This window comes from Astatotilapia calliptera, chromosome 1 (genome assembly GCF_900246225.1).
Source record: "Astatotilapia calliptera chromosome 1, fAstCal1.2, whole genome shotgun sequence".
Lineage (NCBI taxonomy): Eukaryota > Metazoa > Chordata > Actinopteri > Cichliformes > Cichlidae > Astatotilapia > Astatotilapia calliptera.
In genome coordinates, this window is record NC_039302.1 from 25100056 (window position 1) to 25115222 (window position 15167).

The following is a 15167-nucleotide window of genomic DNA, read 5'->3' on the forward strand; positions in this document are numbered from 1 at the left end:
GCTGAGAAGACTTACTAGACCTAAATATGTGCATTATGCAGAAAACTCTTTAATGAACTCACATTTTTGGAAGGAAAACAAGAAATAACATAAAGGTTGAAATATTCACAAGGTTTCACAAAGTAAAAAACTTTTCTTTTATAGTTTAGCAATAGGAAATCACAACTTTTTTCCTGATATTGCATGGTTAATATTTTAAGTCTTTAAAGTCCTTTCAGTAAATTTTTCCAGACAAAGTATGGGTCATGATGCGTTTAATATCTTGACCAAATTCAAGGGGGAAAAAATGGAAAGTGGAAAATTTGAGAAAATCAGCAAGATTTACTAGTTCTTTAAAAATGACAATAATTTGTATATTTTAACAGAACACCTCCAGCAGAGTAAAACTAAGGTGAAGGAAAATGTTCAGTTCTTTTATATAGCTGTTGATCATTTCAAATTTCCCAAGGGTTCAAAAGGAATTAAAACATGGAAATAGGGGGAAATGGATGTATCAATTTTCCAAATGACCTTTATTCATATGTAGAGCGAGAAACCCCTGTATTAAATTCACACATTGCACAACAAATGGGGTGGCTGTGGTCTGTCATGTTGATGTATAGATATGTGGGCCGATGTGTGTGCGCATGATATATGTGTGTAGAGTACGGAGGCAGAGGCAACAAAAGGCAGCTATTTGTTTCCCTGCTTGGGACAGAAAAACACCGATACAATATCCCTCGGCTACATATAGCACATTCCTTTACAATAAAATAAGTGGTTATCTATGAGACTTAAGAGCACATCAGTGCATCTGGTTTTGTTTTCCCTAGATTCCAACTTTTACACAAACTATAGATGAAAAAAAATTACTTAAAACTGTTGTATTAATAGCAAAATGTTAATATAAATAAATTGCCTTGTGTGACTTTTTTTAGACGAGGGAAATGTGGTTTCTTTGTAAAGCAGGAGGATGCAGCCTCAGCTGTGTAAACTGCGAGACTGGTGAAACTGCCAATAATACATGCTATTACACGTGTGTGTGCGTGTTTGTGGCCACATACACATACTCGAGACAAAACAGGAGATGAGACATAGGTTCTGCCTACGTCAGATCAACTGGGAGAACAAACGCTACGACAGCAGCTTGTTGGGAGTGTGTGTGTTTGTGTGTCTCCTTTTGTGAGTGTGTGTGAGTGGAAGAAAGAGAGCGGCAGAGTCGAGCGCTTCTACACTAAAAAGAAACTTCTGGATAATTCTGAAGCTCACAGTGAAAAGTTTCCTGAATTTCATATTTCCTTTGGGGTGTTTATACAATAATGACAAGGTTCTTGTCTTTCAAGATTTCATTATGTGTACAGCTATATTTTTATACTTTTTAAAATCTCCAGTACGTCAAGATGTAAATAAATTCAAAAAAATGTGTATAGAAAGCTCAATGTGCTGTCATGTTTTTGTTTTCTTTCTATAACAGTTTACCTGAACTGATTAAAAAGCAGCGGGTATGGTCCCGACAGGATGCACAAAAACATGAAGGACAATGGCTATAAGACATTTAAAAAAGCATCAGAAAGAGTACAGTAATAATGAGCGGGAGAATAGTAGGGCTAGATGAAGACAGAAATGGATGGAGGAAGGGCTGGCAGGCATCGGCACAGGCATGCTCCCTGACCACTGTAGGGAAGGGGGCGTAGGCCAGGTCTCCCATCAATTACAACCTTGACCCTCCTCTCTTCTACTCTTTCTCTCTCACACGCTTTCTGCTTCATTCAACCATCCTCCCCCTGCCTCTCATCCTCCCTTGGTCCCTCTCCTCTGCTCCTATAAATCAATCTCTCTCCCCACTCCTCCCCATCTCCTCCCCTCGGTTTCTTGCACCTTCCCCCTTCCTCTATCCCTCTTTCTCTCTCCCAGTCTTTCTCTTTAACACTCGCCACTCCTCTCTCTCCTTTCATCGTTGGAAGTGCAGTGGGAGTAAAAAGGTCAGAGGTGGGCAGACAAGAGGGAGAGAAAGAGGCAAAAGGCAACATGGGAGTGTGAAAATGAGAGAGTGAGTGTATTTAATCAAAGTGGTGTGGGGGCAGATAATACCGCTTGTGTTTTTTTTACCTTTCAACACCACTGAACAACTGCTGAGCGTCGCCGTTAACCTGAAATTTGTATCTTTATTTGAGCAAACCAAAATTAAAAGCCATGTATACAGTGTTGTTAATTGGTCTGCGTGTGTACATGCCCTTATAAATTTCTGAGTGTAACTTGTGAATTTAGATGTTAAAACTAAACTCAACCGTGCATTCTCACACACACACACACACACACACACACACACACACACACACACACACACACACACACACACACACACACACACACACAAATTATCATGTAGAAGTTGCATGTAGCGTTGTTCAATACGTTCATACAAATGAGTAAGCTAATACAACGTTATGTGAAAGTTTGCTTAAGATGCAGAATACCTAATTGACGTTAAAATGCTACATGTAGCACATTTAGCCGAAAAATATAAAGAAGAGACCTTTTCCCTTACCCTCCCTCAGCATGCCAACAGTCAGACACTTCATGAAGCGGCAGGCCTGGCACGACTTGCGTCTCCTCTTGGTGATCTCGCACTCATTGGTGGCTGGACAGCTGTACTCAATGTTGCCTGCGGCACGTAGACATGTTGGAGAAAGATAGACAAAAAGGTTTCATTTCAGATAGACACATCAGCACAAACACAGAGCACACAGACACATGTATGCAATACAACAAACCATAAAATGATGACTATGGACAGAACCTCAGAGCAAAAATGCTCCCAGTTTTGGCATTCATGAAGGGTTGTGTGGACTTTGCATATTCTCTTCATGTCGATTTTCATTTATCCATAGGTTTGGATGGGAATGTAGGTGGTTGTCTGCCTCTCTGTTCTAGCCTTATGACTGGCAAACTATCCTGGTTGTACCCTGCATCTTGCCCTGTAGCACCTGGGATATTCTCCAGCATCCCTTTGACCCTTGCTGGATAACCAGTTAAGAAAATAGATGGATGGATGGATTGAGCTACCTCTGTCTTGACCTTTGACAGACCTGCAGTATTTTGACCAGAAAGTGTACTGATATATGTAGGCTGTGTCAGATTAAAGTGGCATATAAGCACTTGACAGGAAGAATATATCACCATGTTCTGCACAGACTTGAAGGAAGGCTTTCACGCTAGCATTACGGGTGTTAGCCACAAACTAATCTAATGTCATATGTGTGCAGTGTCATAGAGAGCACCAAGTGATTTCATTACTGAAAAATAAGGTTTAGAGTGGCTTGTAGATGGGCGAGGAGACAAATGTTTCCCAGTGTTTATTAAACTGCCCAAAATTTTGCCCATTTTTAAAATGTTTTTTCAATTAATTATTCAAAATGTTTGTTTTATTTTACTACAAAATTGGTTGCCAGGAACACCACCTGTATTGCTGTTTAAAAAACACAGAAGTGTATCTGTGTATGCACTAACAGAGGTGATATGTCTACGTTACATGAGACCATAAAGTCAACTAAGATTGCGTGACTTAGCAGCAGGACAGGCGGTGACACTTGGATGCAGTGTTGAAAGCAAGATTATTAACCGAAGTCTATTAACTTCACAACCGAGGCCAACCAAAACATCACTCTGAGTGAGTCTAATAGCACTTCTGTGGGTACTTTACTCTTTCTCATACGTACTGTATTATAGTAGTATATTGTCCTATCTTTTATTTCCTTATACCTTTTATATCTTTTTAATTTTACTAAAATATACTGTACATCTAAACGAGGCATTTTAACATCTTTTTTGGCTCCTGTGGCCATTTTCCTCTCATTTTTTTCCTTCCCACTTGTTAGTCTTCTTATTTGCAGCTCCATTTCTGCTCATTTCCTCCACTTAATTATTTACTTACTCCCAGTTCAGAACAAAACATAGTTATGGATTTGTTGGAACAGCTTGAATTGTTACAGATTGCCCAACCTGTTTCAATGTTCAGGTTTATTTATCAGTATTAAGACCTGCATTCAGATGTGAAAAGAAAAATATCCCTTTCTCTTTCACCAATGCCCACCTGATAACTACAGTATTCCAGCAAGCCAATACATCTCCCACTGAAACAGAGTAAACAGTGATTACTATTGACTGCTGCTGTGGAGAGGATGTTTTCTCATTACTGGCCTGATTAAGGGGCTAGTTAGCTTGGGAAAACGCTAAATGCACAAACACTTCTTAATGGGTAACAAGACACCCATTAATTGGCCTTGTTAGTTAAAGTAAAGGCTAAACATGCTAGATGCTGAGGGAACCCTTACAGTCTAATGGACACTATATGTGGGACTAGTTAGCTTATACACGAGCTTTACATGCTGATGATACATGAGGAGTAGAATAATTCAGCAATTAAGAAGGACACTAAGGCTAAATGTGCTAATGAAACAGAATCTGAATGCATTAATGGGCCTTGCCATTTCAAGAAAACTAGCAAGGGCTGCTAAATTGTTAACTGCAGCAAAGAGCCACTTATACAGCTGGCAGCATTAAGAATAAATATTTAAAACCCTCACTGTGATGAAAAATGTTAACAGCTACACATGCTGATTGCTACTGTGAAGGTAAGTGTTAACAGGCAATAACAAAAACCCATATAATTTATTGATTAAAGTGACAGCCAAGACAGAAACATCTGTGAGACTTCAGATTACAGTACCTGACTGCAACAACACCTAGAAAAAAAATCTGTGGACTTTAGTAATACACATATTTATGCAAAATGTAGTTTACATCAGTCTAATTCATACACATTCAAATGTGTCTGTTACATCTCATGTGATAAATAAACATGCACTGTATGCTGAATCCCTTTCCATGTTCAGATACATATATGCATCAGAGTAGGTGTATAGGGCAGGAATTACATTTGAAAGGTTTATAACAGAATCTCACTCCTCTCTGTGCAGGTATGCCTTTATTTCTCTCTTTATGTGTCTTACAGTGCACAGGAGTAAGCTTAGATCAGAGAGGGTCTTGGAGGCTCCTGTGTAAAAAAGGCAAGTTTGTATGTGTGTGTTTATGTGAATGACGGGGTATATACGAGGGCCTTAAATCCCCTGCAATCTCTTTTGAGATGTTGGTATGTCCACCCTGCTGCATGACAATTGATCACTATTGTACCGATCATGTAATGTGAATGTTACTGTGTGTTTTGGCTTGCCATCCCCTATGCTGTATCTCTTTTGCCTCTCCTAGCCTGATACCTATAACCCCCCTTTCTCATATACCTTTTGCCTTGGCACTTTGGCTTTTTATACAATAAGGAACAGAAAATATGGGTAGAAGGCAGAGTTGAAAAATGGATAAGGGTTCTCAGTCAAATTTGAATTCACCACAATGCAACTCCTGCACAAAGTATGGATTTTGCAATATTCATTTAAAAAAAGAAAACACAAATATGTATTTATGCCTCCTGAACTATTGAGAAATGTGTCTACTACTGAATAAACATCTTTAAGTCAATATGGGTATTACTTAATACTACCCTAACGATTTCTCTTTAGTCTCCCACCTGACATTTTTACTGCACATTTTGACTGCTCTTTGTGTGAACATCACAATCCCCTTCTTCATCTTGCTCTTTCGTGCTCTCCACCGCCTTTCTTTTTCCACTCTTGTTGGCTCTCTCTTTCCATTTCATTGCCCTATACCTCCCTTTTCCATACTTTGCCCTCCTCTTCACTCCCCTTTATCCCCCTCTCTCAATAAGGGAGTGATAGATGCAGGTTGTCAGGTGTCGCTGGACTGACGCCACAGAAACAGCAGCTGCCAGAGCCACTTCCTCCACGCTGCGACACACACATGCACAAACGTGCCAGCGCGCACATACCCCTAATTCCTTCCTACATCCATGTGCCCAGTCCACCCTCCCCTTTCCTCCTTTTCTCTCATTCCTTGTCTCAACTTATTGTTTATCTGTACCTCTTCTCTCCGCTCTTCTCCTTTCCTCTCCCACCCCATGCTCTCCTCCCTGTCCAGCTGGAGGTGTTTTTTTGGTGATTACCTGCGGTTTTATTGGCTAATGGGTTGAAACATACCAATATGTCTGCTGCTGCCCATCTGAGGCTGGCCCTGCTTTCCTGCCAGGACGCACACACTAACACACAACCATGCATAGGAATATGTGCACAGACGTGCACATAAACTTGCATTTGGATGAACAGAAGCCCACACGCAGAAGCAGAACATCCACAGTATCTGAGGATAAGTTGCTGTGTGTGGTAGCCAAAGATAATATCATAACCCAACTGGTCCACTGGATCCAAGAAAGTAGTGCTATAGCACAATAATAAGGTAAAATATTACATTACCATTACAATTTTAAAAGGTAAAATGATAATTAAAGTAGTTAGTTATTCAACCTTTAAGGTTTGAAAATGGTGTATTACAAATATATAAAAAACAAAAAAACAGTGAAATTAGAAGAGAAAGGGACATATCACTGCTTTCAAGCTATTTAATGTCACACTAAAATTAGGTTTTCCAGTCAAAACAGCATCATTATCTATATGTTATCTGGGATATTGTACTTAATCTGTAGCTGCGTTCTATCCTAACCTTTAACAAACCAATAAATGACATGAGACATAGAGTTCATCAACTATTTGACACCACCGCAGTGACAGATGAATTAAGGGTTAAACCTATCCACATAAATATTCCATGGCTATATGCGTGTTGATGTCTTTGTATGACTGAGCGACTGTGAGTTTAGGTGTGTGTATGCATGTCTCTGCCTTTGTCGTCACATGCGTGTGCTCTAATCTATTTGTCAGGGCTGCACCGTGTCCTGATCTCATCCTATAATAAACACATACAGGTCGTTTCCAGGTAGTGGTGACCATCTTGTGAATGTAGGACTTCCACCCCCTCACATCTTCCTGTCTCTCTCTGTCTCTGGGGCTTTACTGGGAAAGCTGCTTATCAGAGGCAAAAGAAAGCACCGACAGATAGGTGGATGGATGGAAAGGCAGATAGATGAATCCTGTCTGATATGACTGACTGACTGACTGACTCAATGGATCGATGATGGCTGGCTGACTAGTAGTGTGCTTATTGCAGTAGCAGACTGACTGACAAGTGGGCTGTCCTGCTGACAGATGGGGCCTGTTAGTTATTTTTAAAAAACTTGAGCAAATCATGAAGGATTATAACACTAACACAAAGGTTTTCAAAAGTTTACCGCCTTCTTTCTATCTATCTATCTATCTATCTATCTATCTATCTATCTATCTATCTATCTATCTATCTATCTATCTATCTATCTATCTATCTATCTATCTATCATCAAATTTCTACTGTGAAATTAAAAAACAAAACAAAACACAACACAAAGATCATCAATCAAGTTGTTAATCTTCCTGTACAGTATACTGTGCTTCATTCCTGGCACTCCTCTCATCATGTGGATTATTCTCTATCCTTTCTCTCTTCAACCCCTGAACTCTTGATCTTTAGACATGACTCGTGACCCGACTCTGATGCTACGTTATCGCACAGACAACAAGCTTATGGCTAAACCGCTTCCTGTGATGTATGAGCAGCTAGATCTGGGAATGCAAACACTGCTCCAAAATTATTCGTGAAGAAAAGGTCAAGGTTGAGGTTAAAAAGTGGGTGTAGATTTTGGGGGTTGGTTTATGTACCTAGATAGATGTATAAATGTGAACGTGTGTGATGGGGAGAATGGGTGAAGGGGAAAGAGGAAATAGGCTATGTGGGTGTCCTGGTGGCTCACTTAGCAGAGGAGGAGGGAGACGTACCTTATAAAAAATCTGGGTTTACATCTGGCCTGAGGCTTTCATCATATGTCCTGAATTTAGTTCAGGTGTGTGTGCATGTCTGAGTGTGTGTGTAATTTGATTAGTATGTTCCTTTTATTAAAAATAGTATAAATATTCACTTTACTTTTATCAAGGTTTTAGGTACTTTTAGGTGAAAGCTTTTTTAAGGATACCATTTAGGTCAATGTAGAGAGCATCATGCTTACCTCAAACATATGACCTTGCTGTCTCTGCAGCCAACCTACTAACGTCTTTACATTTTTAAAAAGTTTCTTTATCTTTGATTAATATATATTATTTATATTATTTACTGCTGTCTTTAAGACACTGTCAAATGGATTTACAAAAACAAACAAACAAGCAGCTATTCTAGTCTAATCTTAAACAATACACAACCACAGATTTTGATGAAAAAACTGGTGGAAGAACTGAACCACTAATAAAAATATTAAAACAAAACCAAGCGAGATAAACTAAATAGTGGAGCTTAAACAGCAAGAGGCAAGATGTAGAGTGAAATGTAGACAAGCGAAACAAAGACAAATGTAGATACAAAGTTAAAATAGAAGCCAACCTTGGATGGTGCGTTTGAAGAAGGCCTTGCAGGCCTCGCAGGATGCCACTCCATAGTGGTAACCTGACGCAATGTCCCCGCACACAAGACACAGCCTCTTGGGCATGGAATTCAACATGTACTCGCACTTAATTTGTGAATCTTCCCCAATGGTTGATGAACAGTCCTCATAACGCTTTGATCCAGGGCCGCCAGCAGGTCCTAGGGTCCCTGCGTTGGAGCCATAAAGGCTTGGGGAGTCTAAGCCATTGGGGTGACCGTTCATCGTGGACGAATATGAGCCTGAGGCGTCGCTGGAGCCACCAGGGGAGTGATGGTTTAGACTATCAGTCAGGGAGGCAGGACTAGACGGCTCAGTCTTTATATAAGAGGACGGACAACTGGACTCAAGGTGGCGCTCCTTACTGGACATTCTGCAGAGAAGCCTGAGAGAGTGAGACAGAACAAGAGGGGAAAAAACATTACAGGAAAATGTTAATATGAAGAAAGATAATCATGAGTGTGGAAAGTTAGGGGCACTGCATAGGGGAAGGGAGAAATGTAAAGTCATATTCAGCAATATTTAATGACACAAATATATTGTGGTTCATTGGGGAAAACCACATTCATGAGAGTAGCGGAGCGGCATCTAGAGTACCACAAACACATCCCCATCCACGGGGCCAAGATCATCCGTCACCCTCCAGTCAATAGCAGCGTGTTCTACATGAAGGTAATCAGTAAGCAGCTCCTCTGCTGCTCAGTCATCCCAAAGACAGCACATACACAAAGAGACATACATTGTCATATTCAAGCACAGCTTACAGTCTAAAAAGTTACTAAAAGCTGCGCGATGCAAAACAATAAATGTATGCATATTTTGTATGTATTAAATAAAACTCACTAATCAGAGCCAGACTATCACTGTAGTACTATTCTTACATTCTCCTTCCCTTCGTATCTCCCTCCTTCCTCTCCTGCTTTTCCTTCTTCCACTCCCTAAGGAGGCTGGTGTCTTGTTAATGGCAGTTGTAATTAACGGCTATCTTCTCTCTGTCCATATCTCTCCATCCTTCCCTTTGTCTACCTTACTATCTATCTGCCTCTCTCCCTATCACTTTCTATTCACTCCCATCTCTGACTGTCTCTCTTTCTCTTCCTCTACGCATTACTACTCTCTGTCTCTCTAACCCTGCCCTCCCTCCTTTCTCTCTCCCCTTTCATTGTTAAAGGCAGAAAGCACAAAAGGGGTTTTTAATTAAGGCAGGATGCTGCTAAACGAGGGGCTTCTAAAGTCCAGTCGGCCTGTAAAAGATCCCCGTTCTACAGGGACCCATAAAACACAGACAGTGCCTGGTTGGAGAATGGGGAGCTGTTCAGGTGGGGGAATGAAGAATGGATATAGACAGGAAAACAGAAAGGCAGACAGGCAGACAGCTAATGCAAAAGACAGACAGAATGGGGAAAAAAGAGTAGTTGCAGGACTGCAGTGACTGATGATTGTCTACTGACAAACAACACCTTTTCTTTTAATTTGCATCTCAGCTTTAACATGACTGATATGCAGAAAGAAGGCCTGCAAAAAACCTGCAAACGCATTGTAATGTAGGAAACACTCTTTTCCCCTGAAATTTTCCCGTTCAAATGTGAATTGACATTTATGATATAGAATGCTTTGGCCTTTTCACCTTTTTCATCATATATTAAACCCTTGCTGGAGGTTCTTTTAATTCAGTGACTCCATTTATCGTGGGTTTGCGGTATTCACCAGTGTCTATAAATCCATTTATCGGATGCTAAGTTGGGCCTTCAGTTTGGAAAGAGGCTGACATTGTGAGAAAGGTTTGGACACAAATCAAGGAAGAGAAAATTAGGGATAGAAAGAGAGTCTATGGAGACATATAGAAGGAAAGGCAGAAGCACAGACAGTATCAGGTGGTACAGAAAAAAGTGTAAATGGAAAGGAAAGAGATCGCAAGAGGATGTCTATGTTCTGTGTCTATGGGATGAAAAACAGTGGTGACAGAAAAAGAGAGTAGAACCATTTAAGTAGATGATGTGATGGTGATGATTTAATCTCTCCTTTCTCACTCTTTATGCTCTTTTGTGGCCCCTCCTTTTGACCGTCAATCCCTCTGAGTACCATTAAGCGAAAGAGTTTAAGTGCCAAAAGATCTCAGGCGCTTTTTTCCTTCTCTCTCAAATTCTCATCTATCTATCTTTCCGTTCTCCATTCCAGTTTCTTCTCCCCCTTTTCCCTCTATCTCGTCGTTTTTTCCCTCAGTGCTCTCTCGCGCTCTCTAACTGTGCTTATAAATGAAAAATAATGGCAGTCGAAGGGGGAGGAATAAAAAAGAATAAAAAAAGAAGACACGCATGCAGAGGAGAGGAGAAGAGGAAAGAAGATTAAGAAATCACAGCCAGTGCGCTGTGCCGAGCGAGAGGTTGAATGCATTTATGTATGTATGTTATCAGTATAATTATGGTGCTATGTAGCGATGGCTCAGTGCTGAAAGAGCAGTCTTATTGTGCTTGTCTGCTCTTCAGATGAGTGTGAAGAGAGAGAAGGGGTTGGGTCTCTTTTTAATCAATTCTTTAGGTTTTTAGGTGTTTAAAGAAATGTAAATAAAATGGAAACAGCTCGAATGTGTTTGCCGTTCTTTGCCTTTATTCAGACAAGGCTTAAAGATGTAAGCAGTGTTTTATGAGATGATAACAGTAAAACACAAGGAAGCAAAGTAATCACATTTTGGTATTAACGGTTCTGCTCAGTTCCGTTAAAGAATACGGTTTTAACGTCATTCTCTTTTTGCCATCTTTAAGATTTTGATGCTCGTGATATTGAAACCTACACAGTTACAAATATAGTCAAGTAATTAGCACATAAGCTGATTGCTCTATATTGAACAGCACTATGTATCATGTACGGCAAAAAAGAAGCAGTATATCTTATAGCATAAAATAATCACTTTGCACTAACAAACTTACTGCATTTAATGTATTTTTTGTATATTTTGTATAATTTTAGGGAAATGGCTATGGTACCAATGTTTTTTTAATGCAACAGTAAACAAACAAACAAACAAAAAAGATTAGCAAATGAGGTTGAGCGGATTTATTTAGGTTTATATTTTAGCAGTAATGCAAATTATAAAACTGGCCATTTTTAAAGCGGCCAAAGTCGCTGCTTAGTTCTTGCAGACACTGAATATTCTATTTAGGTGTCTCTTATTGAGGGAGACCACACCAGCACACACACACACACACACACACACACACACACACACACACACACACACACACACACACACACACACACACACACACACACACACACACAAATGACCGCCTTTGCTTGTATCCATTTCCAAGTCGATCCCTGTCATTTTCTCTCTCTTTTCAGGCCTATTTCTTTTTTTCATTTCTCACTTGAAGGAAGGCACAGTTACTCATAAAAGATGAATATGTGGAGGCATGGGGAGGAAAGGAAGAAAGGAAGAAAGAAGAAAGAAATGCTTTTTTGTGTGTTTTGAAAGAAGGTGGGCCACTTTAGTATGACAAGCTGTCATTACAGTGGTAGGGTGATGCAGTGGCCTGACAACTGGCGGGGACAAACATACAATCATCGTATTAGAGAAACTACTCTCTGCCTCGCTCTGTGCTGTTTGCTGTGCGCTCCTTTAGTCTGTGTTTCTGTGTGCACTTGCACTGCTTTATTATATACAATCTTTGAACAACTACCTCGCTAGATGGCAGCCATAAACACAAACTGATCCTCAAACAACTCTAAATTGTTTTCACCCACCCCTACTGGGCTGAGGATCATAATAGCAGAAGAGAAGAGAAGAGAAGAGAAGAGAAGAGAAAAGAAGAGAAGAGAAGAGAAGAGAAGAGAAGAGAAGAGAAGAGAAGAGAAGAGAAGAGAAGAGAAAAGAAGAGAAGAGAACTAACATCGGCTTGTCACTACCAAATCAGATAACTCTCAGTTTGTTGATAACTTCTCTGATTGTCTGGTTGCTTATTTTGCTTGCCCTGGGCTCTTCTGTCAATGTTTCTAAAGGGCCGGATCTCCGAAATAGCATTACTTAGTAAAAGTATTACCATAACAAGTGTCATGGGAATTTAAAATGACAAAGCTGCATTTAATTATACGTTGCCAAACTTTGGCTTCGGATGGTGTAAAGATGTGATGGCTTTCACTGCCTTACTGCTTACAAAACATATCTCCAAAAAATAAAAAGCAAAAAAACCCCAGCTAAAAATAAGAAGAGCAGAAGAAGCGGAGAGAGAAACAGAGAAGAAGAAGTGGGAGCAACAGAGACAGAGCAGGAAGAAGTGCTGACAATGTAGCTACCTCGGCTTGGCTAATACCTTTCCATCACACCAAGCATTGTGCTCTCAATGCTGATAAGAACACACAGTCCAATAAGCAAAAAGGGGAAAAAAAAACAGTGAGAGAAAACCTTACACAATTCTATCTAGATGATACCAGCAATGCTTTGGGAGGGAGAGGAAGTGAAGGAAGAGTGGAAGACATAAAAGAAAATACATTGAATTAAAGAATGGAGTAAGGAGGGGAACAGGAGCAAAAAGCATTTACATTTACATTGTCATAGTCAAATGAATAGAATGATTTCATCAATATATTGAATTGCTTTTTCAACACTTATACTGTTCAGTTTGTTTTTCTTTCTCTCTCTCTATTTTAAACAGTCTCCTATCTTTGGAGGGTTGTTGAACTCCATGTCAGTTAGTTTGATACAGTAGTGAATATGTTTTCGCAAAAATAGGAACACAACAATTGCACACAGCAATTTCAAAGACGTAGGTGACCACTCTTATGCAATTACAAGCAATGACACGTCCACTTTTTGCTTTGTGGTGGCTGAAATCATGTATCGGTCACGTACATACAGCAAAATCCTGTGAGTCTAACGTTGAACCTGTGTTTTATGTTGTGCATTCTGCAAGATAACTGCATAGTTTAAAAGCAGCGAAATAGAGCTCAGAAAAAAAAAAGCTATGCGTTGTTTCAGTGTGGGTTTATGTGTGTGGAATCACAGTGTGTGGGTGATTATAGTTGTTTTCAGTGACAAAAATGAATAAAAGACAAAATAAAAACTCCAACAGCGACAGTCAATCTAAACCACTCTCCCTCCTACTGGGCTCTTTCCCCTCTCCTTTTTTCTCCTTTTAGGTCTCAATCTCTCTCTGTCGTCGTTTCTACTTCTCACACACAAACACCCCCTATCATTTCTTGTCCGTCTCTCTATCCTGTCACACAAGATGTACACACACACACACACACACACACACACACACACACACACACACACACACACACACACACACACACACACACACACACACACACACACACACACCAGGGAGCAGATCAATTGTTACAGTGTTAGTCAGGGCAGGAAACCTGTAATTCAGTTCATTGGCTGCAGAATAAATCCCTGATTACATACAATCAATTTGACAATGGCTAAAACACATTCTGCCCGATGGGCTGTTGGGCTGTAAAGACTGGCAGAGGAAAGGAAGTGTAAGTGTGTGTCTATATTCCTGTGTCTGTGATTGTGTGCGTGAGAGTTTAGACACTATGAATTCTAGTATGAATCTAAATGCGACGGATGCAAATACATGGTTCACACGCAGTGTTACAAAAAAGCGAGAAAGACTTAGAGAGATATTCTACTGGGTCTAAAGCTGTAGTCTAGAGAATAACACACGCATCCCTATGTGATTGGAGAAGCGTTGGGAAGCAAAACACGCCGGGTGTTCTCAGCCTCTCTCCATTGATTAAGAATTATGTACTTTTCAAACTGCAAACTTTTCAGGAGCATCATGTTGAGTCTGCTCATATAAATACCAGTTTTCAATCATCAATGTGCAGACTTTCAGTTCACCATCCGCTCTCCTCGTGCTTTTTGTTTCTCGTCTATTCACTTCTTTAATGACAAAATTTCAAGGGATTTATACAGAGTCGTGTGTACTCTGCATAAAATACAGTCTATTATTATATATAAAGATGAAAAAAAGATGTAAAGAAGGGGAGCATGTTCAGGGCAACAATGGAAGTCAGTGCACCACTAACTCGTGTTTGTGTGTGTGTGTGTGTGTGTGTGTGTGTGTGTGTGTGTGTGTGTGTGTGTGTGTGTGTGTGTGTCAGATGGGAATCTTGATGATTTAGGTCATTTTCTTGTGGAGCATTGGCTGATAAGTATGTTGCTGCCAGGCATTATCTCTGTCACCATGTCTCCCGTGTCTCTCTCTCACTCCTTCTCCCTCTCTCTCCTCACCTTTCTGTTTGCCCCTCTCTCGCTCCCTTTCCATCTCCTTTATCTTTTGTATGTCATTGTATTTGTAAGGATGGTTGTCTACTGTAAAAAAGGTTCTTCAAATTTCTAAAATGGCTCAACTTCATACAGTGCACAGTGGGCCACTGATTAACCATATCAAAAATATTTATTTAATACATAAATCACTGAAAATTTGATGTTTATTTAAGTTCTGTTGTTGTATTTTATTATTTTTTTATTTCATATTATGCGCTGTGAAATCTGAAGAGTAGAAAGTACTGTACACATCCTCTTCCTGGGTAAAGTCTATAGGAGATATTGCATATCTCTCATATATGCGCATAGTTATTTTATTAGTTGAACAATATATAAAATGAATTCAATGCATAAACGTACACATTCACACTGCTTGTTCAATCGATATTGAGAATGTTTTACTCAGGAGTGTCAGTTTTATGAAATGTAGGCTGG

The 15167-nt window shown here is 39.9% G+C and overlaps 1 protein-coding gene across 9 annotated transcripts in view; it reads right to left on the reverse strand.

The window, feature by feature from the left end:
* Nucleotides 1-15167, reverse strand: part of esrrga (estrogen-related receptor gamma a) — a 164379-nt gene that overhangs the window by 36782 nt on the left and 112430 nt on the right. For 7 of the 9 annotated variants that reach the window (XM_026171499.1, XM_026171490.1, XM_026171508.1 and 4 more), the window contains 2 exons: nt 8410-8834; nt 2516-2644 (listed from right to left, as the gene is read on the reverse strand). In XM_026171499.1, coding sequence (XP_026027284.1) covers nt 2516-2644; nt 8410-8834 — 554 coding nt within the window. The remainder of the gene's footprint in view (nt 1-2515; nt 2645-8409; nt 8835-15167) is intronic. The other 2 variants (XM_026171471.1, XM_026171454.1) reach the window with 1 other exon arrangement.